Raw genomic sequence first — 27,093 nt, 5'->3', positions numbered from 1 at the left:
TTTTGCAAAGCAACATTAAACGGCCCCTTGAAGAAAGATTTGTTCATCATCATTGAAATAGATTTTAAGTTTTAAGATACTACCACTGTTGGCATAATACATGTTTGTATGGCATCTGTTTTTAAAAAAAAAAGCAATCTCTGAATTAACAAACTGACTGAGACAAAAAGGTTTGTATGTTATTGAAATCTGGTTATACAGCATGTGTTTCATAATCTTTTTCGTTTTTCACAACCTGAGCGTGAACTGCAGAGGAAGACCTGCTCGACAGGATTAATCAGGAAGTGGATTGTTACACATCATGCCCAGAACTCAATGTTTGGAGAGCCGGTTGTTATCACAACCAGGACAGTGTCTCACTCTGATGTGACACCTGCACACATTTCTCAATTTCACTAAACTCGCAGGCATGATGTAAATTCAAGGTGTTGATTACACCGAATGACAACGAGGCGTATTGATACAAGATTACAGTCACACAATGGGAAGAAAAAAAGATTTTATACAAATAAAAGCTGCAGTTTTTCTTTGCCCAAGGAGGTTGTGTGTTTCACTCATGTCCATTAGTCTGTTGGTTGGTTGGTTTAGTTGTTTGTTTGGAAGGGTGAGGCAAAATCTACTGGAGGGGTTTCCATGAAACGTGTGGGAAGGATGGGACATGAGCCAAGAAAGAAAACATCAAAAGTTTGACACAGGTGCAGACAAAGGGGCAGATCCAGGACACTGAGTGTGTGCAATGTGATTGATTGCATTTAAGCCGACTGTTGGCAGAGGTTTGCCATTCTAGTTTATGTATTTTTCTATGTGAGATAATCCTTTTTTGGGATAATCTACCTGATTTTTGACCTACACTTGTTGTTCTAAATGTTAAATCTAAATCTAAATGTTCAATGTTAAACCTCAATGTTAAAATCTAAATATATATATTAAATCTAAATGTTAAATCCAAATCTAAATGTTAATTGTTAAACCTAAATATTAAATATAAATATTGAATCTAAATGTTGAATCTAAATTTAAATCCACCATCTAAAATACACACAACTTTTTAAAAACATTAATGAGCTAAATATATTGAAATGTTGCTGTTATTTTAGCGTAATCTTTACAGAGATAATCTATATAAAGTTTATCTGATGCACTTTTAAGTTCCTTTCTCCCCAATCAGTCACCAGTTTTCAATGCCCCTTTACAAAGGAGTGTATTGTGGTTTAATCTGTAATGATTCACCGGTGCAGAAATACACTGGAAAAAGCGACACGCCCACCTCCCGAGCTGTCACTCATCGAAAGGAGCATTTTGCGGTGGAGAGCCGAGCTGAGATCACTCGTCTCCCGGAGGAACTCGGAGCTGTCATGCCTCAGCTGAGCGTCGGGGTGGATCCACTGGTTTTTACGGTCTCCTCTCTTTGCCTCTGGGATGAACTGACTCCAGCTGTGGGGGACAAGAGACGTGCGTCGGGGAGAGAAGCTCCCTGTGCCAAGCGCGCGGCCGCTCCGCTCTCCAAGGCATGGCCTCCGCGCTGCGCCTCCACTACCTCCGGGGGCCACGGTTCTCCTCTGTGCTCCTGCTGCTGCTCCAGCTGCGCCTCAGGCTGCTGGTGTCCGCCGGAGAGCTGGAGATGATGGAGCAGGACGCACCGGACCTCATGTGTAGCGAGGTAACAAGTCACCATGATGATCTAAAGGCTTCTCTATATTGGTGCCATGGCTGTAAAGTGACTTATTTGATGGCTCCAACAGGTACACACCTCACATACCTGATGATATCTGTTTGTTTAATCAGGTCATTTGTTAAACCACCATGTATTATATCGTCAAACCTGACATTGACGAGTCAACACAGAAAGCCAAGTGGAAATCCTGTTTGCAATCCAGTTGTTGGAATGAATGTGATCAAGTTTCTGTATTATTGCTTATTATTGCTTGAAAATCCAGTTCATGCATGGTGATGATAATAATAGAACTGAATGTGCAGGCTGTGGGGTTTTGTGCTGGATCAGGAGAAACAACACAGAGAAACAGAGAGAGATCAGAGTTTAATGCCCATTACTTATTTACCACTGAGCACCAGCAGGACACTTTACTCCCCCGCTCAGTTTCCAGTTGAATCTAGACATTCGTGTCAGAGCAGAGCGAGAAATCCTCCAAACACAACAGCAGAGTATGACGGACTGTCCAGAGAACAACCCTGCCCTCGTTGAGGTCATTCATTTACTCAAATACTCAAATATACTTTTATTCTCCCATAGGGAAATTGTTCTTGGGCTAAAGTGCTACAGCAGCTGCAGCACAGTACATATTACAACAAACAACAACAACAACAACAAAACAGTACACAAAGACATATCACGCAAGACCCAGAATAAAAATGCAGAATAAAAGTGAATTATTGCACTTGCCCTAAAGTTCAAAGACAACGGATTATTATTAATATGATGCAAATGCTCATTTTTGTTGCTGTATAGAATACAACAAACAGACCAGGCATGTCAAAAACAACACAACATGAAACTAACACACAGTATCCTTGCATCAAGTTTCGCTGTGAGCCGCCCACTAGTTAATGATCCTGTTCAAAAACAACCAACCAAACAAACAAATGCAGGCGAAAACAGAACCTCCTCAGCTGAGGTAATGAAAGAACAGAGTTAAAGCCATAACCTTGGTTTTTTTGTTGACATTTTCAAAGATTTCTCAGGGAATAATTAACAGATCTTGATGAAGAATATCAGGCATAACTTGAAATAACTAATCTATTGATAATTAATCCTTTGTTGCTGAGATAATGCAGTTTCAGTAGAGAATCAACTGTTTGTACAGTATGTGTCATCAATTGTTTTAGAATGTGCAAACAAACATGTGCAAATAAAAATGTAGTTAATAACTGTACAACCCAACCCCCTCGTCAAACTTTAACTTATGGTAGATTTATTTAGTGGAGGATCTGAACTCTTTGACTGAAGTACTCATGAGATATTATTATGGGTGAGGGGGGCTTTGTTAGTTACACTCATCAGCATCTTGTCTTTCTCTAGGGTTTGTGGGACTGCCACGTGAAGTCAGGTAACAACACAATCAACACGAGTGCATGTTAACCTGACACCAGACACAGTGTGTAGTGTGTCTAAAACAGACAAACATCTCTGTGTCATCAGTCTCTCAGTTCTCTGCTGCCCTGCCTGATCCCAATGACGTCGTGGATGTTACACTCATGCAGCTGAAAGTGATGCTGCGCTGCTCGGACGCACAGGACTGTGAACCCTGCCTGCGAATCATCATCACAGTCAAAGGTAAGTTTGTCAAGAATCATGTCCAAGGAAGTAATGTTTTCATCTGTTTGTTGGTTTGTTAGCAAGATTTTGCAAAAACTACTGGATTGTGTTTTTTTTTTCTTCCGTATCTTTATTCAAGAGTGTGTCTTCAAGTTTGAGGGCAGGAGTTGTTGATTTCATACTCAGATTTTGTAACGCTTTCACTCAAACCCCTCAAATATACGGTGGTGGAGAGAGCTCAATGCACTGCCACTCAATTTGACAACACGTGCGCTGCAAAAAGTCACAACACATGCAAATACAATACAGCAAACATCAATAGCCTCACAAAGCATTGAGCTACAGGCAGGTTCGTCACTTTTTTGGGTCCCCTGGAAACATTTCCGGTGTCATTCAAAATCTCCCAACCAATAGAGTACCAGGTGCGCCCTCATGTTGGGTGTGTTAGCTTACGCAAGGACATGAACCTGTTTAAAGTAACCACACGAATGATTGCTTTGTTTGATTGATAACAGGAGAATGCTACAATTAGAGTTTGGGTTTAGAGGTTTAGCTGATTACCACAGAAGAAGGAAGGATGTGGTATGCATCAGGGAAGAACCCTTAATATTTTGGAGTAGATCCAGATAAAGGATCAGGAATTATTTTTCACTTTCTTTTACAATGTGAGATTCTGTCATGTTTAGGGTTCTGATATTCCTGAGTGTATGAATTATGATGCGGATCCAAATGAAACCTCCAGATCTAGTGGTTTTAAATGTAGTTTTAAAGGGGACTTTTGGGCCTTGTGCTCGACTGAGTGTCATTCTAGTTGTCAAATCATTTCTTGAAAAGCCGATTCCTGTGGCCGCCTTATCCTTGCTGCTCCTCTGTCAACTTTTCAGCTGTCGTGGTCTTAAACAATTTGCGTTCCGTGCTGTCTTACTTACTGTGGTTGCGATGCCTTTACAGTTGCTGAAGAGGTTTCTGAGGAGTCGGGGGAACACGGCGATGAAGAGGAGTTATTCAGTCATTCAAAGGGGGAGGGAAGTGGTCAGAATGTGCTCCTCCAACCAACAGGTATAAAACTAAATGCTCAACCCTAAACACACAAAGTCACACATTCAATCCCACTTTCTTACTTTTCATAATTTTTTAAAATAACAATTACACTTCATTTCTCCTCTTCTCCTCCACTGTGTGTTACAGCTCTGGTGAAAGTGTGTCTCAGCTCTCCAGGCCACAGCGAGATCTGGAAGACGCTAAAGTTCAAACTGAGCCGCTCCACTTCAGTCCACACCTCTCCACAGTCCACACATAAGGTAGATGATATTGGAGACTCGTGAATGAATTACCTTGTGTAGTTGTTGTTTCCGTTGGCTCCTTCACGCTCTGTCAGACGTTGTTATGAAAACAATAATCTTCAGTTGTACCATGGTGTTATCAGCTTCCGCCTTTTAGTCGTTAAAAACGTTACGTTAAAAGCCGAACCTGAAGCTACGCCGAGGCTCTGACTGGCTACTGGCTTGTATGGCATCACTATGAAAGCCATGTGACCCGCTCAGTAGATCACACATCATTACTTCTGTGCCTTTTTAAACTAAACACTTACTCTGACAGGCAGCAGAGTCAGAAGCTGTCCCATTTAACTTCATAAAATATGGTTGCAATAAAAGTAAGATAAAAAGGAATAAGAGTTAATTATAGTCTACTGAACCAATTCCAAAAGTCTTTGTTAGTACCATGAATTTACACACCCACATTTATTACCATAGGGCCCGGGTTCAAAAATACTAGAACTCCTCTTTATGTTTCCAGCTGCTGTTGACGGAGGCGGTGAGGTTTGACAGTCCTGTTGTGGTGCAGGTCTACGCACATTCCAAGGGAACGCACAACGTCCAAAATATCTCGATCCCACCTTTAGAAGAAGGTGAGGTCAGTTGCTGCAATGAAAGCAAAGACAGCGCGGAATTGAGTCATTTGTGTGATTTTTATTGAACAGCCAATCTCCCCAATGTCTTTCAGTTTGCTCCATGAACCTGGAGGCGCATGTTAAGGACTGCAATGGTAAGAGATACTCTGAAATACTGCATGTGTGTATTATGCACATGGGAGTCAGTGCTGGCAAAAACACACATACATGTAGAAAGACACCTGTGCACCTCAGCGGGGATTGAAGTCTGACTTGTCTCTGACTCAGCTCCCAGACTCCGAGCTGAGACGGACCCCAGGACAGACGTGGTCCTCCTCCACCTGGAAAACGCTAATGCCAGACACGATGATCTCATGTATCAGATGATTTGGAACGAAATACCCGGAGAGATTCTTGCATGGGTCAGTCAGTGCTGAATTATCCATACGATGTAATCATATCAGTCCGACAAGTCAATATGAATATTGATAGTGTCTGCATGAATCTGTGTAACCTTTTTCTAACCTCTGCAGCCCAAAGGCGAGAAAGAAATGGTCATATCTTCAAACTTTGTCGCACCGTGTCTGTGCTTCCAGGTAGCGTACATGTGTGATAAGCAATAAAAAAACAGCTACAGATATTTATATTCGAAGATAATACAGAACAAATTTGCTTTCAGGTGTGGTGGAAGGGAAAAGCGCTTCGGAGAGAATTCTGTCCTTTCAAAAACCAAAATGGTAAAGAAGGGCGTCAACTTTCAGATCCATTTATTTCTTTTATCAGCGTTTATCGAAACCCACCTTTATTTTACGTTCCTTTTATTTCAGACACACTTGAAAGAATGCAGCACAATGTGAGTGTGTCCCTGGAGGAGTTTCCGATGTGGGGGGGTGGCACAGGGCTGAGCTGGAACGTGAGTGCCCCCTGCAGACTGGAGGCAGAGGTGTGGCTGTGCAAGAGAGAGCTGTCAGGAGGCCGGTGTGAGGAGGTGACCGGCTCCAGACAGCGACTGCACAACCACACACATGCAGGCTGGATGGCAACGCGCTACGGACACTGGGTAAAGAAACACCAGGAAAACTACATGATGACTTGTTTTTTTGGTCACTTTGTTTAACGTTGCATTTTTATAAAAGATTTCTAAAAGTTTGTACATTTGTAGAGCTTGATTGAATTTAATGGGAATGATGGGCCTGAGTGACTTGTAAATGCTTTTCTCAATTTATTTAATGATTAATTTGCCTCACAGAAAACAGGAGAGTTCAATGTGTCATCACACCCTCTGCTTTGTGTCCAGGTGATACTCGACTTACTTTCTAATATTATGCATATTAAAATATAAATACTGTACTCCCACTAACTCCTTTACTTCTTTTTAGATAAAGATACATGGGATGGAGACACACTTAGAGCCCCAGTGTCCATTTGCAAGTAAGAGAATGAATTACCGTTCAGACCAAGATTAAGTGACGTTAATGTTTAACTCTTATCAAACAAACCGCATTTTTTTATTCTTACCTGGTAAATAAGTGATCAAACACTTGGTCACTCTCCAGTGATTGAAATCCTTTGCAGTCCCTGTTTAATGTGCTTGAGAAAGACTGTGCTTCATAATTCATTCATTTCTCCAGCATCTCGATGGAAATGGAGCCTGCCGCTCCTCATCGGATTACTGCTGATATGTATGGCCATACTCGGAGCCTATTTCATACAAGGGGTTCTAAAAGGTCAGTTAAATATTTGTAGGTCATTAAATATTAATAGCACCTCATCAGAAGACCTCAATGTGGGCTTTGTTTTTCCTTTAGGCCACGTGTGGCGATGGTTGAAAGAGGACGACGTGAAAGGTCTGCGCCACTATTTTCTCCATCCCCCTTTATACTGTTTTTAAGTTTTAAATGAAATAAGATGAATGTTCTTGTGTTTAAAGTATCACTTATATTTAAGACTGTTGCTGCTGTTTAGCATTGTTTTTGAGAGAAGTGTTGATCCAGAAAGAAAACAAGCAAACTGTACATCTTGAAATGTCAAACTCTTCCTTTGACCTTGAAGGTTTTAATCTCCCTTTGTGTCAGGTGCAGTGGGTGGTGGTCATGTGGTGTTGCTGTACCCACCCGATGGTAACCAGGCTCTGCCGGGGCTGATGTGCCACCTGGGCTCGTCTCTGCAGGCCCTGGGCTTCAGTGTGTCTCTGGACCTGTGGAGCCAGGCTGAGCTTAGCGTCCTGGGCCCCGTCCCTTGGCTCCATTCAAGACTGGACCGACTTAAGCGGCAGGGAGGCAAAGTGGTGCTAGTTCTAACCCAGGCTGCCTGGATAAAGGCGGAAGAATGGGGAGCTCCGAGCTGGGAGAGAAATAGATTCGGGGAGGAAGAAGAGGCAGGGAGAAGCAACCCTGCTTCCTCTCCCTGTGTGGATGTCTTCAGTGCTTCGTTTAGCTGCATTCTAGCAGACTATTTACAGGGCCGCGCGGGGGAGCGGTTTATGTTGGTACAGTTGGAATCACTTCCACCAGAGACTCAAGGTGTCGCGTGGCCACTGCCAGAACTCTTTCGTGGCCTTCACGTCTACAGCCTCCCCTCCCAGAGCCTGGGCTTTCTGACTGAGCTGGCTGGAGCTCGGCAAATGGCCACTGCCTCGGCAAGACGGAAGCGGGCAGGCGGCCTCAGGGTGGCATCCCGAGCTCTGGCGAGAGGCCTGTCTGGGTTCACAGCAGGGACAACAATATTACGCTTTGCAGGGATGTCCCAGAGCTGTGTTCGGTTAGAAGAGTCTGGAGAAATGGTGCCGTTGCAGCCAGGTCTTATTACGCCTCCCTCCAGCCCAGACACAAGCCCCAAGACGAGTGAAGTGGAATGGGTCTGACAGCAGGACAGGACATCACATGATGAGCAGCCAGTAATGACTTGAAAGAACCTGAAATAATATTCAGGGAGACTCATGAAAATCATTGTTAGTTTCCATTGGCTGGTCAGAGCCTCAGGGGGAGAAGAGCTTCCTGCACGTGTTTGGAAGCAGAAAGAAGCTGAGTTGTTATTGTTGCTGCTCCAGAGAAGTTAAAGTGAATAACATTAAAAATCAACACTAAGAAAAGTCACACAGAAAAATATTAATGATTCATTACTAAGTGGTCTATGGGGAAAGAAGCCTAATTCAAAAACGTTACCTCTGAGTGTGCTGATTAACTAGTATCGGTCCTTCTGACTGCCCATGCATTAAATCCCTAAGAGACACAGTTAACACACACATCAGACAATCTTCAGAATCAAAAGAGGTACGAAATTTGTCTTGTAACCTTTTGTAAAAGTAACTCGATAACTTGCAAAAAGGAACGAAAAACACCAAAGTTTTCACCAAACACAACTTGAACTGTGATACTGGACTTATGTTCACGAAATCATCAATGTCAAATGAGTTATGAGAGAATAACCTTGTTGCTGCTGGAGTTACTCTCATGTTGTTCTGTGCTGTGTTAAATGTTAATGTAAATGCAAGGACGCTGGAAGAAGGGCTGCTGAGAGGGCTGCAGCAGCCCCCGCTGGCGAGAAGCTATAACTACATGGCAATAACGTTTGAGAATATTTTATTTGAAAAAAAAGCCAACCAGTGATAAAAAATGTTTTCAAACAACTTCACAGACAAATCACAACCCTCCTGCTGCACTACATTCAATATGATGTAATGACGTGACCTCCACTATCCCTTTGCAGTAACACTCTAGAAATATCACTGTTTGCCTTTATTTAAAAGTTTTACTCAGTTTGTAATAAAATGTTTAAAAAGTTGAAACAATTCATGAGAGACTTCTTGAATCAGTCTTCTGACTGGTTGTCCTGTTTCATCTGTTAACATGTAGATGTCTCCTTACTGTCTCTGGTTACTCCATTGTCACAGGGTAATCATCTTTCATGTTGTGTGCACTGACCTTAAACTCCAGTGTCATAAGTTTCCTGCCCTGGTTGAGTGCTGTTCACTTTTCTATAAATGTATGTGAAGTATTTTCATAGTAATTGGTTATAGATATGGCTGCTCAAACCCCATCATTACTGTCGTGTGCATCATCAGAATGACATGAGAGGAGCGAGTAGAAGGAGGCAGAGAGGGAACAAGTGGCTGTGATTTAAATCAGAGTGGACAAAATACAAATCCCATTTTTTCAATAACTATGATAAAAATGCCCAAATACTTCTGTTGAAAAGACTTTTATTTCCTTGTGTCAATATAAAAATACATTCTCATCACTAAACAACAGGTGACATATGTTATAAAACACAGTATAGCTTCAGTATACGAGTCTGTGGAATGCACTTGTTGGCAGATATCTGGCCTTTGTGAATAAACAACATTCTCTACATAACAAATAGTTTTGGACTCTATTAGGTCAAAGTAGTGTCTTTTTAAATAAATATGTTTCATAGTGACATATTTTACACTGTACACTCACATTCCCTTTCAAATGATGACATAATCAGTGACATCTCTATGTAATCTGATCCTAATAATCCAATAGAGTAGATTGGCTGATGGGCACTTTTCTTAAACTCTGTTATGATCAACACACAAACATTACAGGTATTTCTCCAGCTCAAGAAGCTCAACATTCACATGATATTAAACCTATAGGTGTCTAAGTATATCACAGTAACAACTGTATTACACTGCATGAAAACAATGGAAGGTCACAAGAACATAAGGCCACTGTGACATTGCCCTTTGACCTTCAACCGCAAACATCTAATCAATTCATCTTTGAATCCAAGTGAACACTTGTACCAGGTTTAAGGACATTTTATCAAGGTGTTCCTCGAATGCTGTGTTCACAAGGTCAAACATTTGTTTTGTAAGGTCACTTGACCGCCAAATACTAATCAGTTTATCTGTGAGTGATAATGAACATGTTTTATAGCAAATTTGAAAGGCTTCCCTTGAGGTGTTCCTGAAATATCACGTTCACAAGGTAAAAAATATGTTTGGTGAGGTCACATGTGACCTTGACCTTTGACCACCAAGATCTAATCAGTACCAACATTGAGGAAATCCCCTCAAGGCGTTCTTGAGAGATAGATGTGGCAAAGAGCGATGGGCAACCTGGAAACAATGCCTCTGGGCCACAGCCTCATCAGCATGGAGTCATAAATATGAAATGTTTAAAAGAGCTGCTTGTTGTTAAGTCTCTCTGCTGCCAAGAAACTCTGCCCCCCCTATACATAACAGATTCACTGCCGTAGTTGTAGGGAGGTCAGTTTGGTTCATCGATGGGTCTGCGACAGTACGGACAGCAGTTGTGCTGAAGAACCAGGAGTTCATAGTCCTCACTGTGAAACATCTACAAGGAAACAGACACATAATACAATTATAGCAGTTGAGCAACATGACAGAAGAAAAGATAAAACAGTGTTACTGTAAAAAAAAAAAAAAAAAAAGACAGCAAAAGAACATCACAACAGGTCAAGTCAGCTGTGAATGTTGTAAATACTGCACCTTGAAGCAGGTGGGGCACATGGTGATGCTCACATCTGGCAGCAGGGAGCGGAAGTATTCCCACTTGAGCGGCCTGGGCCAGCGTTTGATCAGGACGTCCCTCCTGCTCATGGAGCGCAGCGCTGAGCGACTCACCTTGATGGGGACAAAGTTCGAGCCCCCCTGCTGCTTGGACACACAGAAACACATCCATGTTTTAATATGGACCCGTCCGTTCACCTTGTCCAGCTGGTGGAATATTAATCACCTCATCTGTTCTGTCCTTTCTTACCTCAAAGCTCATTTTGGCAGTGAATGGGTCGAACTCTGCTTCATCTGCAGCCTCATCCAGCCTCAAAGACTGCAGCTCTGATTGGTGTTGTTAAAGAACAAATAGCCCAAGCAATAAAAACATCATATTTTTAATGGTTATATATTTTTTCTGTAATTATACATTTTCAACACAGGAAAAATCTCCTGACAAGATGATTCCTCAGAGACTCTTCTCAGAGTGAGAGTGTTCAAACTGTCAATCAGTCGTACCTGTCAGTCACGTCGTGGCTCTGGGAGAACAGAGCAGACCTCAGTGCCCTTGAGTGTCTGCCGGCTAATGCAGGTTAATCCCTGCACTAGGGGCTGTGGCTACGGCTCTCAGAGGGTTAGTGTCATTAAGATGAGACAGGAGAGCCTCGCTAACCCTATTAGCTCAAGAGCTAAGATGACTTAGCTCCGACAGCTTACCCACCAGCACAGAATCCAGGCCAATGCAGACTAAACAGCTTCTTAGAACTGTCACAAGGCAAATGAGAGTCACGTGCTTCGTTTTGAACAGATCTGCAGTGTGTCAGGGCCGAGATACGCATTCTCTGGTCCAGCAGAGTTCATACAAGGCGTGTGTATTTATGTTACAGCAGTGGTCAAAGGATACCATTGGCCATATCTTGCTGGTTTGCATCCCTGTCATCCATTTGAGGAACTTCCAGGTCAATAAGAGACACAGCCTCCTCATCACTGATGCCCTCTTCCAGATAGAACTGAACAAGGGGCAGCACCTCTGTGCACAAAAGAGAAACCCATTAGAAACACAATAATATATCGATATAGAACTTCTCAAAAGAAAGTTACAAAGTGTTTCACAAATCATAACATAAATACACAGCCATAAAATAATAAAATATGAAATGTGTGACAGAAATTTAAGCATAATCCGTAAAAGAAAAAGGAGGGTAAAATTGTATGAAAAAAGCACATTTCACTGACCATATGATGAAGCTGAGTAGATGAAAGGCTGCCTGCAGTTGATGCACACACTCCCCTGGTTGTTCAGCAGGGGGTTGTTGGTGGAGCAGCGGTAGCACATCATGGCCTCTATCAGATCCTGCAGTGGACACATGGTGGAAGATTTACCAATACATGAATGGATAACGTACTCTAATATTCAAAGAGTAGTTCTGAACAATGTTTGAGACCAACGTGTACATCCAACTCTTCTACACACCTCGCTGTCGTGGAAAGGTTTAGAGCGGATTTTGACGCTGCCCAGCTCGATGGAGTCCTGGAGGCGAGAGGGAATGTACAACTCCTGGAGCTTCTCATAACAATACCTGGCAAGTTTATATGCACCCAGTTTTTCACTCTGCTTGACCAAGGCATACAAGGTGTTACTGATAAATAGGTCAAGGAAAATGTGTGTAAGAGGAAGAGACTTAGGACATAGGATGTGTGAGAGCCCTTTCCTTCCTCAGACCACTGTGAGATAATCCATGGATTTGTCTGTGTGGCTGTGGGTGGCATTGTGTGTATCTTTTTAATCAAAGTATATTGTTTAGTGTGTTTGTGTAAGCACACATATGCACAGAGTTCAGTAATCAGAGCATTTGTTTAAATAATGGAGAATGAGTCACTTGCTGGCATCGTATCCTCCAATCCATGATCACCCATTTTCTTTCTCTCAGCAGCAGCATGGTTTCCGCTGTGGTGCCAATTCTTCTGTTTTCTCCCTTCCTCTATCTCTGTTTCACCACTTTGGTATCAATGCCTCTGCCAGTCTTTACTTGAAATTACTGTGTCTGCTCTTGAGAGTTTTCCAGAGAGGAAGGGCTCCACAGTCCAATATTGGAAACATATTTGCTCAAGATCTTTTACAGTGTTAGAACTACATTCTCATATGGAAGGATACACTTCAGAGATGCCTCGTGGTTTGTCCTTGGTGAGGTTGTTCAGGAGGAACCTGCAGATGTTGAAGAGCGTCTCTGGCATGTGGGAGCTGAAGGGCTCATCCTGAAGATGAAAACAGTTGAAGAGATTTGCACAAATTAGAAATGGGAAAAAAGCTAATTTACATATTTTTTAAAAGTCGCATCTCTCTTTCTCCCCTTATCTTAAATTGTTTATATTTCAAAAGCAGCCGGATGCTTTGCACCGCTTCAGTGTATCTCACACTACTAATCACTAACAACACTTTATTCTAAGAGTAGATGGTTCAAATCTATTGTGCCTGCCCAGGAGGGTTAAAGTGAGATATAGAAGTTTCCTGCTCTGGTCTGGATCACAGCGATGCTTCTGTATTTCAGGGGCTGTGACCAGATCCGAGCAGAAAGCTGCAACAACAAACTGAGGACACTGAGACTGGCCAGGTCCCCATGTAGTGCTCATGACCAGGCTGCGCTTGTTTATAAGTAGGTTAGGGCTTGACGACGACTATTGATGAGGTCATCATCATGATCAATCAAGCAGCTAGTTACCATGGTGATCGGGGTCAGGGAGGTTTCAGGAAGTGAACTGTTTTTACTGTGACATAAAGGGCTTATCTATCTGCCATATGTTAATTCTTATCAAGATTAAGTTTGACAAAGTATGATCACCGTGTAACGCTGGATAGAGCGATAGACGTGGTAGAGTTCAGCAAGATGCTGAAAATGCTCAAACTTCTTCAGCATCTCATCCCTCTGCTCTTCATCTTCTGCTTCAAACAAACACAGGAATAACAAAATGATTAGTACAGAACAATTAATATATCAGGTTTTACACTAAAACGAATTGTGGTTGGAGATGGTGTATCGGTGCATTGAGGACATCTCTTACCTCTGGCGATGTCCAGACACTGCATAGACAGCATCCAGTAGTAGTACCCAGCGTCATTGAACCTGTTCTCCACCACTGCATTGTGGGTAAGCTGCTCCAGGACTTTCACAGCTTCGTTCTGTCGCCCCGCCTTGTGAAATGCTAGAATGACAGAATCAAAGTGGTGATGAATGGATTGTTATTACGTGACCTCCAGAAACTGTAAAGGCTGGATTTTAAGTGGTGGTCCAAGAAACCTGATATAACTGGTCTTTTGTGTGTGATTTCTTTTGGCGATAAGTTATCATAGTAGTGATGTTTTTACACTGTTGTTTCCAGTTTGTTTGGAGAAGGAAAGGCTCTTTGCTTTGGCTATATTCAGCAAGATTACTTAGTACTTATCGAATACAAGACCAAGTTTTACGAGGTATGAACAGGACCATAGTGACGCAAACTCACCTTTCTGTGCCTCCTCGAATCGGTCGTTCTCAGCCAACCACTGGGCGTAAGGCACAAAGACGTCACTTGTGAACTGGGGGTTTTTCTCCACTAGTGAGAAGGCCTAAGGAAAGGGCAGATGGGAGCAAAGGGACAAACGAGTTATCAATTATTATTCCGAAAAACATTTCATCCAGTCAAAACTTTGCTTTGACACACAACATGAACTACAACTCTGTGAACCAGCTGTAACTCAGTCTGTGCTCTGTCTAATCTTGGTGTGCACCTCCCTCAGTGGGCATGGATTCAGAGAAACACAAAGCTGGATGATTAGCTCTGGATCATGTGCATGGTTTCAGTTTGTCAGTGTATAAGGAAATTAGGCAGCTGTATTATCTTACTGTTTGCATTCTGCTGTGGTTCATTTACTTTTCTGGGAGTCCAGAAGAAACCCCGACACTTCAGTGGTTTATGACACATATTTCTGAGTACCACAGCAGTTAATTTAGCACAGTCCTCTGTGGTTCACATTATATTTATGTGTGATCAGGACAAGCTATATATATAAGTCATGATGTCCTGAGCCTTTGTTCCTGCTGTGTTGCTAAACGTGTCTCACCTCTTCCCAGTGCCGGGTTTCCACATGCAGGTGCATCAGAGCCTGCAAGTCCCCCATCTTGGAATAGATCTCCGAGGCATAGCCATGGTGCTTCAGCTTCTTGAAGTAGAGTGCACATTTTCCCAGTGGCTCGCGCTCAGCCTTGTTCAACTTACGAGCAATATCGATCAGCCTGGATGAGTGGAGAGAGGATTGAGTTCACAGAGAGAGGACATGTGAAGATGTTCCACAAAATGGGGATCTGCAGTATCAGACTTTGATCATGACCCCCCAAAATATGTAAAACAGTCAGGATCACGAACTGAATCTGATGGTTTGATTCCTGACTGTGTTCAGCTGCCAGTGGGAAGTTTTGATTTAACAGACAACAGCAGTGTTTGCCCAGTAATCAGAAATATAATTGTTGCTGTCATAGCTTTCCATTAGCATGTAAAATACACCTTTTATATATGTTATGGATATTTGTTATTGATACCTTGTGCTACTATGTGTGCAACAAATATTCCGACTTAAATTAACATGTCAAATCAGGAGTATGTGATGGTTGAAGAATCTTCAACCCTGGATAAGACTTTAAATCTGTGTTTATCATACTGGCCATTCCACTTATCTCAACAGCATTTGGTCAATGTCTCTGAACATGTATGTTTCTCAGGATAAAGTTAAACCACAAAGAAACATCACATTACTATCTTCTCTTCAGCGATGGCAGCCTGGATGACATTTGCAAGTCGGATAAATTTAGACAAAGCCTTTCCTCAGTTTTGAGTAGAGGACAGTTTCACACTGTGATTGACACCTACATGTCTGCCCAGCCATGCTCGCCGATGATGTCAATGGCTTTGAGATGCTCTCCAGCTGACAGGTACATCTCTGCTGCAGCCCGAGGCTCCTTGCTGCTCTTAGCCCAGTCTGCCTGCTTGGTCATCAGGATCCGAGTGCTCTTTGGGTCTGTTGTTTTGACAAACTCCTGAAAAGAGAAAAAACACAGTTTCAAACTAACTAACATATGAAGTTAGAAATTCAAAAGGAATGAAAATAAGTGAGTAATGCAAACAGTTAATATCCCAATTAGAACACTTATGGTAATCGGGATGGAGAGCAGGATAAGTCCATTTTCAGCAAAAAACATCATCAGGGTTAAGACAGTAGGAGGAGAGTCAACCAACAAGGCAAAACGTTTGGAACACCTTTCCCTCGGATGTCCCTTCTATCTAAAACAAACAGCCAGTAAGACCAGATGGCCACACATGATCAAAGTGTTCCTCCACATGTAAATATAATATAGCATGAATGTGTCTCAACTCAAACTGACCCCCTCATCAAAGTGCTCATGTCGCCTTGTTTCTCTCCATTTGTGCTTCGTTTCAAACTGTGGCTGTGTGTGCAAGTTATTGTTGTGTTCACCAGGAATACGTGTATAAAAGCACAGTGTGTGTGCACTGATCAGTTGATGCATGTGGAGATTGAAGTGATATATGAGGAGATGAAAGACAGATGGTAAAGGGGGACGTTTGAACACAACACAGGGCCCTGACTTGGCATAACTGCAAATAATGAAGAAAAACATATGTTCTACAGCCCTCAAAACATGCAATGCTTTCCATGTCCAGGTCTCTCTGTCTGAATTGAAACAAAGGTATGCTGTACATGTGCATTGTTAACAATCCATGATTTCATCACCTTGGCATACTCAAACATGCGCAGGTCAGTGTACATGCTCAGGGCTCTGGACTCGTGGTCAGTACGTTTGTAGAGCTTGGCTGCCTCGTGGAATTTCCCCTGGTAGGCAAAGACGTCTGCCAGGAACAGCTCGTTGTATTCCTCACCTCGCTTCTTCCTCTCCTGCAAATCATAAACAAAAACATTGGCATGCATTGTGGTTAATCAAGGAAATGGCGAGACAAATTACATTTTGGTGGTCTGCCCCAGTCTAGGAACACTGTAAATATACAAGTTCCATGATTGTTAAGGAAAACATCTCTTCTCAGCCGTGTCTAATGTTGAGGACATCAGCTTGAGCCAAAATAGAAATCCGCAAACAGAAAATATGAACTTTACACAATGTTGAAGGATTTCTTACCTCAATGCTATTGATGAGCTCCAGGTATCGCAGGTCCCTGATTCTAATGAAGGCCTGAATATAGGAAAAGAGAAGAAGAAGTAGTTGGCCTCAAAGAATTTCAGGTTTTTGTGTTTTCTTGTGTAGTACCAGCTCCTTCTTTAAAATCTTGCCTCCAAGAGTCAATAGGAACATTGCGTGTGTTTATACTTGGTTCCATGGGTCGTGTCCATACTGTAAACTGGTGGTGAGACTTTGAAGATTACATGAAGCCTAAGAATAAGGTGCCAGCAAAGTTTGCTTTTGGCTAAATTTTGTTTGTCCTGTGAAGATATCAGTAAAAAGGAATGTGTTGATGACTCCGGTCTCAGTCAGAACAGTTTGCATGTGTCTGACTTGCCTTCTTGGCTGTGTCAAAGTCAAGTCCCTCCAGGGCATCTGTGGCTAAATCCCTCCAGTCACTGTCTGTCACACCCAGACAGGCAATCTGATAGGCCTCCTTGAACATCTTCCTCTCCAGGTACTGGTGCATGGGCGCAGACTGGGCAGAGCAACAACAACACCACCGTCACAAAGTATTACAAAATCAACACTGTGAAATCAGCAGAATAATAATAATAATACATGATAGAACAGGAGTCTTTAAAGGTTATTCCCTTCGTTGTGGTACTAGCAACAATATGCTCTCATCTCTACATTATGACCACATGCATCACTGTCATTGTCCTCAGACTAGGACAGGCTGACAACATACTACACACCTGAGGTACCTCCACCGCTGACATGGAATAGACATGGAGGCAGAAGATCTTCGAGCCATTGTAGCCAACCACAAAACCCTGCATCTTCTGCTGGTGTACTGGGAAATTGCTGGCCTTGATATTAAGGTACCCACTGCCAGAGAAGCACAACATGTCTTCACACTGGGTGTTCCAAGCAACGCTGTTAGCATTAGGCTCCTACAGGGAAGAGAGAGGAGATGGTATTTATCATATAAAAGGGCACAAGGAGAATGTTTTAATGTGGTTTAAAACATTTTACTGGAGTGGGACTTTTGCCAAGTTAGGCTCCTCAGTCATACACGTAACGCTCTGTCAGCTGACCTGAAAAAGCAGTTCTTTACTGTTGATGTCGTAGACCAGCAGAGTGTTGTGCTCGTCCACCACAGCCAGTTTTTTGCGGGAGGCGCTCATGTCCAGGCAGCGCACTGAAGTTGACAGCTTCAGCAGCGTGATGGAAAACGGGTTGTCAACGAATATCTTCAGGATCTACATAACAAAAACAGCAGCAGAACAAGATCAGAATAGAACATTGGTAATAGTGCTAGTTAAATCTAGTTCAAATAAATGTTAACACAATGAGGAATGTTTTTAGGACTTGCAGTCCCATCTTCATATGAATAAATCTCATCTTCTTGAAGAATTAAGTTGTTTTCTTTTATGTTCAGATTCCCAGACCACAAGCTTGTGAGCATGAGATTTCTAAATCATCTTTAGTCATTTAAATTACTTAACGTGTGTAAAATACTCACAGCTCCATTCTTCAGCCCAACTAATAGACCCTCTCTGCCTGGAGGACCACCGATAACTTTGATGTAGCGAATTAGGGACTCCATCACCCATTCTTTCTCCCTGACACTGGTGAAGGACAGACACTGGAGCCGCTTCTCCTGCATGAGAGCAAAATGGGGGGAAAACGAGACCAGTTACATATAACACAATAAATCTAAGCACATTGTTCTGTTCAACATTGCAAAGTGTGATCCGACACCAGAGAGAAACACTTGATAAACAATGATTTATTTAGTCCCATTCATTCAATTCACGAAACAGACTGGTTGTTAAACTAAATATAAAATGAATATTTTGTTTTTATGATCAAGGAAGTTGTATTTGTTCTCTGACTAACCTGACACAGGATGATGTGCTGGGAGCAGACGACCAGCAAGTTGCATTCAAACTTCCTGCATATTTTCTCCTTGATGCGATAGTGCATGTCTGAGGAGTCATCTGAATAGAGCTCATAGATGAGGATCTTCTCAGGCAGCTGGATGGCGAGGCGGTTTCTGTAGATGGCGATCTTCTTCACCAGCTCGCGGCACTTGATCCTCACTGGGGAAAGACGGAGATGAAAGAGAGAGTGGGCAGGTCAGGTGGGATGAGGGTTCTCTAATTAAAAGCGAAATCATAGTACTGAATGATTCTGTCATCAAAACTCTCTCAGTCTTATTAGTTTTCACTTTGTGTAAAGAAATGAAAGGCTTTCAAAATGAGATACTTGTTATTTGAAAAACAGCAGACTGTCTGCCCTTACAAAACAGTAATTCGAAGACTGTTAATAATGTGAAAGTCATAAAACAATTACTATTCAAATTCTACATTTTTCCTTGTTTAGTTCACAAAACAATTTCTGACTCCGTCAACTTAATCACATTACAAATGATGCTTCAAAACACATAAAACCTATTATTTGCAGTGGCATTAAAATAAGTCCTCGCTGAATTTCCTGTTGTTCAAACAATAATGTACCTTTTTGTTCTGTGATGAGGTGCTGGACAATGACATCGGTCATGCCGTCTCTATAAGCGTAGCGATCCTTGTAGAGGCCGTGAACTGTACTGAAGATAAGTTGGTAGCAGGCAATGGTTCCATCCTGGCAGCCCAACACCTACATAAGAGAACATAATGTAGCAGTACATCCTATTAACACCTCTAAGAAAGCCGTAGCTGTTGTCAGTTCTGAGATACACCTTGAGGGGCCACCTGCAGGACACATCGTCAGACTGGTGCAGTTTGGATGACTTCACAAGCTGTAGACCTACCACAAAGTTGGAGTCAGGCTTCACCCGGCACGTCCACACCCAGGAATTCTGCTCGCCAATGGTGCCGAGTCGCACTCCATCTTTAGTATAGAGGGAGGACTGTTTATCAGAACCGCCCATGACTATGTATTCGCCCTTAGAAAAGTAACTGACGCAACACGGGTCATAGGCGAGCGCCCTGTCTTTTCCAATCTGAAAGAGAAAATGGACATTAAAACAAAAATAAATCAATCATTATTGAGTTTATATGTGTATAATCACAAGACCAAACTGTTTGTACAAAGGCACATGGATTCAGGAATTTTGTGAATACTTGTGATATTCACCTGTTTTCCACTCAGCTGATAGAAGGAGAGCTTCTGACCCCAGTCTGCCACAGACAGAATGTCATTGTGCTCATCCCTGTGTAAACACAAGAAAGTTACAGGTGTAAATATGAATTGTCAACATACTGTACCAAAGAGGTTTTGGTTCTTCAGATAATGAAGACAGTGTTAATGAAAGCATAGAGCACCACCCTCCCTAGTGATAAGACTAATGATAATAATGACTCATATGATATAAGGTCAGGCTGTTTCCTCTCTCTAATAATGGAAAGATTTATTATGTTATTTTGCATGCCAGGACCAATTATTTTATTTAATTCCATTATTGTTATAAACAGAAAGTCTACGTACTTATCCACCTAAGCTCGGAAAAATGTACCCTCTCAAAACATCCATGAGCAAGACACAGAAACCCTGAGGACCAATTATATTTCCTGTAGCTAATTGATAATAATATATCTGATGCATCTTGTCATTGTGTCTTATCACTGCCATCTTCACCCCTGTACCTTCAACATCCTTCATCTTCCTGTCTGAGCTACTCTCTGAAGCCCTGAAGTCCACTGTAATGGTCTTAGCTTTGCTCCTGGCTTTGGCTGTAGAGGGCATCAAAGAAGAGAGACAGCTCCTCTAAATCATCATGAGACTCTTCCTCACAGAAACAATCAGGACCACTCCCTGGTTGACTACTGCCACCTGCTGGCCCAATACAAGCTAGTCACTTACAGTTAAATCTTGGTGAGATGGATGGATAGTGGAAGAGTTTATGTGGCTGAGAGAGGTATAAGATTTAATATATTATTGTAGATATGGTATCAATCGATTTTTCTACTTACTTAGAAGGGTTCCAGGATATGGACCAGATGGGAGAGGAGGAGCCTCCCGGACGCTCTATCTTAACCTTCTCCTCTCCATTCTTGTTTCGTATGCTCACGACTCCATTCATCATGCCAAGGGCAAGGTACTGACCATCGTTTGTCCACCTGCAATCAAATGAAACCCCTCAACATAACCTTCAACTCTTCAAAATGTTCAATCTACCACTGGTAGTTACAGTTAAAGGCTTTACTTACCCACAACATGTTATTTTGCTGCTGACTTTATGTTTGTTCACAGATTTTTGCTCTGGTGACCATAAACCTACAAATATAAAAAGGTTTTCAGATGTCCGGGTTTTTTTTTTACATATGAGCAGGTTCATGGTTTATTATGTACAAGACTAAATACTGGTGAACTCACCAAAGTCCCCAGAAGAGCAGGAGGCAAGTTGGTGAGTGACAGGGTTATAGGCAACACACTGGATAGAGTCATTGTGACTGCAGATGACGACATGAACAAATAAAGTGAGTGTTGGAGGAATACACACTACAGAATTGCAATAATATAAAAAGTCATACTTACGTGTATTTTAAAATACCCTCCAGTTTAGATGTCCATATGATAATGCTTTTGTCTGCTGACCCAGAGGCAAACCTTTTACCTGGGGAAGAATACAGTAACAGGTAAGATTACAGTGATGACTAGTGAAGGAGAATGTGTATAAATGTAAAGCCCGTTGAGTACCATCTTTGGCATAGGCCACACAGTACACTATGTCTTTGTGTCCTTTCAAAGGCTGGATAATTGCTCCATCTGCATCATAAACCTGCAAAAATAAAAACAATACGTTGGATATAGTCTTAAGATAAGGGACTTCTATGCTCAAAGGAAACAGGGAAGCCTTACAAGGACACGCAGCCCTGCTGCAATGATGATTTGGCTGCCATCTGGTTTGAAGGCAAGGTCATAAACGCTGCAAAAGAAAGAATAATGGATTTGTGCTGAGGAAGTTTATCAATCAATTGATTAGTTGATCAACAATAATTTTCCTGATCTATTCATCACTGAAGTCATGTTTTGGCAAAGGGGAAATGAGGTCCTTTTGCAATGTCACAGTTACTGTTTAATTAACACTGTTAAGTGCATTGCAGTGTGTTTTAATATTAAATCAATGGCATCTTGCTAGAGGTTTCCAAGTCATTTGGACAGAACTGAAGGAATTATTTAAATAGATAATAATCAAATCTGAAAATAAGCTTGAGGGTTCAAATAGAAGTATGAAAGGAAATATTGTCAACTTACTGAGTTATGATTTATTAATTTATAGTGTAGTAATTGTTTAATGGCCCTTTTAAGGGAAAGACAAAAAACATCTATCTTTAGTTGCTGTCATAGCACTATATCATTGTTTTCTAACGCATAGAATTAATTGATGAAGTTGTCACTTTGATCCTTGACTGACAGAGGTTAATATGACTTTACCCAAATAATTCACATGGACCCAAGGTGTGCAGCAACCACCTGGAACTGTTAACGAGCAGTAGCTAGCTTAACATTAGCGTTAGCTCCAACCTAACGTTACATTCCATTTCAAAATAAAGTTATCGTTATACAGTATAGATAGGATACATATTTTGCATTAAAACTAACAGAAAAAGGAAATACATAACGACTCCGGCATCACTGTCACTGTCGACGGTTTTCAAGTTACTCAGGGGCTACTGCTAGCTAGCTTGCTAACACTGGTTTACATAGCAACCACCGTTGCTAACCACATAGCGACGCGTCCCATCACCGGCGGCGGGTCGAGAGCGTGACCTCCGTTAGAAGCTCTCACCATTGATCACGAATAGTTTCCTTCCAGGCTAGAACAGCCCTCATCTCCACCGCTAACCGACACAACACCGGGGTCTTCTATCAACAGGTTGTTGTCGGTTTACCGTCGGTTCTTCACGCTCAGCCCTGTTTTCATGACCCGCTCGCACTGCGCAGACTCGGGTCCTGCGTTGCCAGGTTTGAAAGATAAGAAGTAGCTCAACCCTCAATTTTAATCCTAACCCGCTTCATGTTATGGGAAATAAACCGAATAAAATAGGCCGAATTCGCTGTTAACAGTTCCTGTTTGCTGTGTACTACTGGATGTAGAGTTACTATCAGCGGATTACTCAAACACTGAAGGAAACTTGAAAAAACCATCACAATTCTCAGTTTATTTCTGCATAAGGATCGAATGGTTTCACAGCGGGGGTTTTGGACTTCTATATGTTTGATAGGCACTTCAAAGTGTAAGAAAGTTCCACTGAATCTGAAAAATATGTTCTGTGTGTTCATATTTGGATAAATTATGATAATTAAAGACAAAATTACGAGAATGTGACGGAAAATCGACCAACCTGGCAACGTCGCTCGGATCTGCTCGCTGCTTCCTGTGTGCAACGCAAAGACGTTACGAGTTTGCAGAAAGTGGACGTGCACTGCGCCACAGAGGAATCAGACCACACACACACACCGGACTCCACATCTGCCCTGCACATCTGTGAGAAGATGCATCTATGATATACTCTGGAGGTACTTGTCTACTTTATGTAACACTGCACTGTGTAGAAATGTCATATTTGTGTTGTTGTGGTAAATAATTCCAGGTTGTCATCTCACCCCTCCCTCATTCGGGTCAGAAACAACAACACACCTTTCTAAATGCATCCAGCTGGAGACCAGTGGCGACATGGATAACCAAAGTCACAAGGACAGAGATGATTCGTGCCACATTTCCACAATGCCCCCTGGCTGGATCAGGGAGGTGAGGCAGAGGAGAGCAGGCAAGACAGCAGGCAAACTGGACGTCTACATAATAAGGTGAATTTGTTTTCTTGTTATCCTCTTTGTATGTAATCAAACAGAAAAAACTCTCAAATCTAATGAGTATTTGGGGTGAGCAGCACCGATTCTCCTAGTTACACTTGTATAAAGCTATTCTGGGTACTTGGCAGGTTTGGTAGTCTCTTCACGTGATCCCTGACTGACCCCATGATGTTGATATCAGAGCTCTGATTATACTGCATGATGGATATAAATCTTAACCTCAAAAGTACCTAAGTAAAGTACTTACAGGGCTGGATGTGCATTGCAGATGTAATGAGAGCAGAGTCTAATCGATCTTATTGTTGTTTAAGTCCCCAGGGGCAGAAGTTCCGGTCAAAGTCATCCCTGCACGCTTTCCTCCTACAAAATGAAGACGGGAGCTTGGACATCAACGTCTTTGATTTCACCACATCCAAAGGTGATGTCATCACAGCTTCACAAATAATATTCCCCACCCAAATTAAACCGAGGAGGAGAAAGACAAAACAGAAGGAGACAACGCAAGATGCAGTGGAAATTCTGAATCCACCTCCGAATAAATCTAAAAGAGCCACCTCCCCCTGCAGAAGTACTAAAGAAGACAATGTAAGGAGTTCAGATGACTTTAACCATATTAATACTGACATTTTACCAGAAGTGTGTAGAAATAAAACTGAGGAGACTGTGGAGTGCTGCATCCAAGCTGCACCTTCAGTAATAGTGGAAGATGTTATTATGCAGGGGAGTCCTCAGATAGTCGGGCTGAGAGAGAAGCTACTCCGACTGGCTCCATCTAGCAAACAGAAAATCACTTCCAGTGTTCAAGTGGACGAACAGGAAGACTCGCAGCCTTCTGTCCCGACAGTGACTGTTGAACCGGCCACTGAGAGCGAGAATGAGAGAGAGGAGGAAAGAGGTGAAGAAGAGATGCAGATTCACAGCAAAGGCGAGAAAAAGCCTAATTCTGAACTGGAGATTGATGCTGACAGTCATCAGGATGTTGAAGAGGAGGTGTTGTTACCCGACAGTGATGTCAGCTCTACACCAGTGAGAGATTCCCAGAATAGTAAGTACAATCTGTGATGAATCTGTCTTTGTGTCCTCTGTTTACTTTGCAATTTGATATGTTTGAATGTATGTACCATTGCCGATGTGTGTTCTTCATGTATATGCTGTGCATGTATAATATATACACATAATTGTTTTCTGTCTGCCTAGAGTCCAAAAGCTCAGAAGACAAACGGAAAACAAGCCCTTATTTCAGCAGAAAATCCTTGAAAGATGGTAACATTTTAATGATTATTTTCATACAAGAAGCAAAGAGGACGCTTGTTTATATTTATATGTGGGACTAAACGTTGACATTTATGAAATTAAATCATGTTTGTTCTCTATCCGTACTCAGGACTCAGTCCTCCCAGGAGGAAAGCCTTTAAGAAATGGACACCGCCTCGTTCTCCATTCAACCTTGTTCAGGAAACCCTTTTCCATGATCCCTGGAAGCTCCTGGTTGCCACCATCTTTCTAAACAAGACCAGTGGTAAGATCCTTCTTACACACATTTCAACACACTGGATGGCAAACCAACCTGTACCTAAGTGTGGTATTTTACTTTTTTTTAATCCTCCAGGCAAGATGGCTATTCCAGCTCTGTGGCAGTTCTTTGAGCGTTACCCATCAGCAGAGGTGACCCGGGAGGCCGACTGGAAGCCGATGTCTGAACTTATAAAGCCACTCGGCCTCTATGAGCTTAGATCCAAAGCACTCATCCGCTTCTCAGGTGAATGTGCTTGTCCACTAATGGTTACACATGAACTATGTTTGAGTGTATTATTGTAGTGTTAATGTGTCTTATCAGCAGATTTGTATGGTTTTAGCCCAAGATATATGAGGAAATACCAGTGGCCAGAGAAATCCCACAATCCATTTTCTCCTGTGCAGATGAATATCTAACTAAACAGTGGCGTTACCCCATCGAGCTGCACGGTATCGGGAAGTACGGCAACGACTCCTACAGGATCTTCTGTGTGGGAGAGTGGAGACAGGTGAGAATAATCCTAACAATTATACTCTCTGTGGATTCCATTAATATTTATTAATAGAATCTCTGTTTTTTTGTTTTTTTATTTCAAGGTGACACCTAAAGATCACATGTTAAACAAATATCACGCCTGGCTGTGGGAGAACCATGAAACTCTTGGAATCTGAAGCACAATGTCCAAAGAATTGTACAGACTACTGTTATCTGAAGTATTATGATGACCATGTTTATGCTCAGGTTTATGTCATTTTATTATACTATAGAAATGTGTGTTAGCCTTTATTTAAAAAGTTTTACCCAGTTTGTAATAAAGTGTTTTAAAAGTTCAAATGATTCATGAGAGAATTATTCAACCAATCTTCTGACTGTTATTCCTGTATCGTCAATAAACACGTAGATGAGGTCTGGAGACGTCTCCTTACTGTCTCTGGTTACCCCATTGTCACAGGGTAATAATATTTACCTTAAACTCCACACAGCAGCTTTCTCTTGGTCACGTGTTGCCGCTGCTAAACACTCAGTCAATGCACAGGCATTGGATTGAGCATGAATCTCAAACATGTGCCAGTACAGTCATTTGGATCAGTGTTATGATTGAATGTGAATAGACCTCAAACTTTAAGAAGAAAATTAAATCCTGCAGGACAAAGACACAAAGACTGAACGTCTCTGGTGGATGAATAGAAGAAAAAGACAGGACAACCAAATGAAACTACATAAGATAACTTTTCTATTTGGTGTTTATCATAATGTTGGTAGTTAACAAGCTGTGACTCTGTTTAGTTCAATCTTCATTACCACAGCAGCCATAGCTTCCACACCAGTGTGTGTGTGTTTGTACTAATTCTTACTAGGAGCTTTTCCAGCATGGACATTAACCTTCTAAGAAACAGTAGATCTCTTGGGGACCAGAGCCTGGTCTTAATGGGGCAAAAAGGATTGGGATGAGGTGTGTGCAGCTAATGGTGCAGAGCATTAGGGACAGATCAGCAGCTCCTGAAGGGAGAGAGAGAGCTGCTGCTACCCTAACCCGATTAAATAACTTCCAGAGGCTCCGCTTGCGAACAGGCAAGGCAGGCAACTGCTTGGGGCCCCAGGACATGAGGGGGCCCCTGAGGGCTGACAAACTTAACTCCACAAAAGCGTCTCATAAGGAAATCTCAGTAGGAAGTCTCCAGTTAGGAGCTCCATGCCGTTCCCGTCTGAGCCACAGTTCTGTATCATTCTCACAGTATTGTTATCCACCTGGAAGTGAAAAAAGAAAAAGAAACGAGATCATGAGAAAAAAAGAAAGCAAGACAGTGATAAGTGAAGCAGATCATGACAATAAATTATAACAGTATAACTGAATGCTGTCTTTAGCAATGACCAATGGGAGAGACACTTGAGCACTTATAATTATGTATATATATATTTGTTATACTCTATATTGTTTTTATT

The 27,093-nt window shown here is 42.0% G+C and overlaps 3 protein-coding genes across 6 annotated transcripts; 2 read left to right on the top strand and 1 right to left on the bottom strand.

Moving 5' to 3' along the window:
- The first annotated feature begins 1,297 nt into the window (after positions 1-1,297).
- On the top strand, positions 1,298-25,927 carry wu:fl23c11. Of its 2 annotated transcripts, none has more exons than XM_034590636.1 (17): positions 1,298-1,660; positions 3,038-3,065; positions 3,158-3,292; positions 4,226-4,333; positions 4,463-4,575; positions 5,072-5,183; positions 5,279-5,320; positions 5,454-5,587; positions 5,699-5,761; positions 5,845-5,902; positions 5,993-6,225; positions 6,415-6,462; positions 6,545-6,596; positions 6,797-6,892; positions 6,974-7,012; positions 7,247-8,398; positions 25,917-25,927. In XM_034590636.1, the coding sequence occupies exons 1-16, from the start codon at positions 1,511-1,513 to the stop codon at positions 8,026-8,028; spliced, it is 2,193 nt and encodes a 730-aa protein (XP_034446527.1). In that variant the 5' UTR covers positions 1,298-1,510; the 3' UTR covers positions 8,029-8,398; positions 25,917-25,927. The 2 variants fall into 2 exon arrangements, with proteins under 2 accessions (XP_034446527.1, XP_034446526.1); XM_034590635.1 differs by having other exon boundaries at positions 7,241-8,398.
- Positions 9,350-22,773, bottom strand: ift122 (intraflagellar transport 122 homolog (Chlamydomonas)). 3 transcript variants are annotated; one of them, XM_034590632.1, is made up of 29 exons: positions 22,609-22,773; positions 21,678-21,744; positions 21,516-21,597; positions 21,354-21,432; positions 21,192-21,268; positions 21,026-21,092; positions 20,789-20,935; positions 19,953-20,028; positions 19,555-19,818; positions 19,334-19,472; positions 18,714-18,916; positions 18,337-18,474; positions 17,909-18,073; positions 17,567-17,764; positions 17,206-17,346; positions 16,827-16,880; positions 16,427-16,588; positions 15,547-15,713; positions 14,744-14,915; positions 14,146-14,248; positions 13,708-13,848; positions 13,488-13,588; positions 12,803-12,903; positions 12,122-12,287; positions 11,884-12,001; positions 11,552-11,677; positions 10,916-10,992; positions 10,645-10,809; positions 9,350-10,489 (listed from the first exon to the last, which is right to left on the bottom strand). In XM_034590632.1, the coding sequence occupies exons 1-29, from the start codon at positions 22,650-22,652 to the stop codon at positions 10,403-10,405; spliced, it is 3,627 nt and encodes a 1,208-aa protein (XP_034446523.1). In that variant the 5' UTR covers positions 22,653-22,773; the 3' UTR covers positions 9,350-10,402. The 3 variants fall into 3 exon arrangements, with proteins under 3 accessions (XP_034446523.1, XP_034446524.1, XP_034446525.1); XM_034590633.1 differs by having other exon boundaries at positions 19,627-19,818; positions 22,609-22,772; XM_034590634.1 differs by having other exon boundaries at positions 13,488-13,585; positions 19,627-19,818; positions 22,609-22,767.
- Positions 23,200-25,979, top strand: mbd4 (methyl-CpG binding domain protein 4). The gene is made up of 8 exons (XM_034590637.1): positions 23,200-23,339; positions 23,447-23,627; positions 23,945-24,678; positions 24,831-24,896; positions 25,018-25,152; positions 25,243-25,392; positions 25,554-25,657; positions 25,746-25,979. Exons 1-8 carry the CDS (start codon positions 23,324-23,326, stop codon positions 25,818-25,820), a joined length of 1,461 nt encoding a protein of 486 aa, XP_034446528.1. The 5' UTR covers positions 23,200-23,323; the 3' UTR covers positions 25,821-25,979.
- The last annotated feature ends 1,114 nt before the right edge of the window (positions 25,980-27,093 follow it).

This window comes from Hippoglossus hippoglossus, chromosome 7 (genome assembly GCF_009819705.1).
Source record: "Hippoglossus hippoglossus isolate fHipHip1 chromosome 7, fHipHip1.pri, whole genome shotgun sequence".
Lineage (NCBI taxonomy): Eukaryota > Metazoa > Chordata > Actinopteri > Pleuronectiformes > Pleuronectidae > Hippoglossus > Hippoglossus hippoglossus.
Note: the sequence above shows the minus strand (reverse complement) of the source record. Positions and strands in the feature narration are given on the sequence as shown.

Coding starts and splice junctions, on each gene's coding strand:
- wu:fl23c11 (XM_034590635.1), top strand. CDS start 1,511: ATGGCCTCCGCGCTGCGCCTCCACTACCTCCGGGGGCCACGGTTCTCC. Junction 5,184..5,278: donor GATCCCACCTTTAGAAGAAG/GTGAGGTCAGTT, acceptor AATGTCTTTCAG/TTTGCTCCATGAACCTGGAG. Junction 6,597..6,796: donor GCCCCAGTGTCCATTTGCAA/GTAAGAGAATGA, acceptor TCATTTCTCCAG/CATCTCGATGGAAATGGAGC.
- ift122 (XM_034590632.1), bottom strand. CDS start 22,652: ATGAGGGCTGTTCTAGCCTGGAAGGAAACTATTCGTGATCAATG. Junction 21,093..21,191: donor CTGCTCTTCTGGGGACTTTG/GTGAGTTCACCA, acceptor TTATATTTGTAG/GTTTATGGTCACCAGAGCAA. Junction 16,881..17,205: donor ACTTTGACACAGCCAAGAAG/GCAAGTCAGACA, acceptor TCCTATATTCAG/GCCTTCATTAGAATCAGGGA.
- mbd4 (XM_034590637.1), top strand. Junction 24,897..25,017: donor CAGAAAATCCTTGAAAGATG/GTAACATTTTAA, acceptor ATCCGTACTCAG/GACTCAGTCCTCCCAGGAGG. Junction 25,153..25,242: donor CTTTCTAAACAAGACCAGTG/GTAAGATCCTTC, acceptor TTAATCCTCCAG/GCAAGATGGCTATTCCAGCT.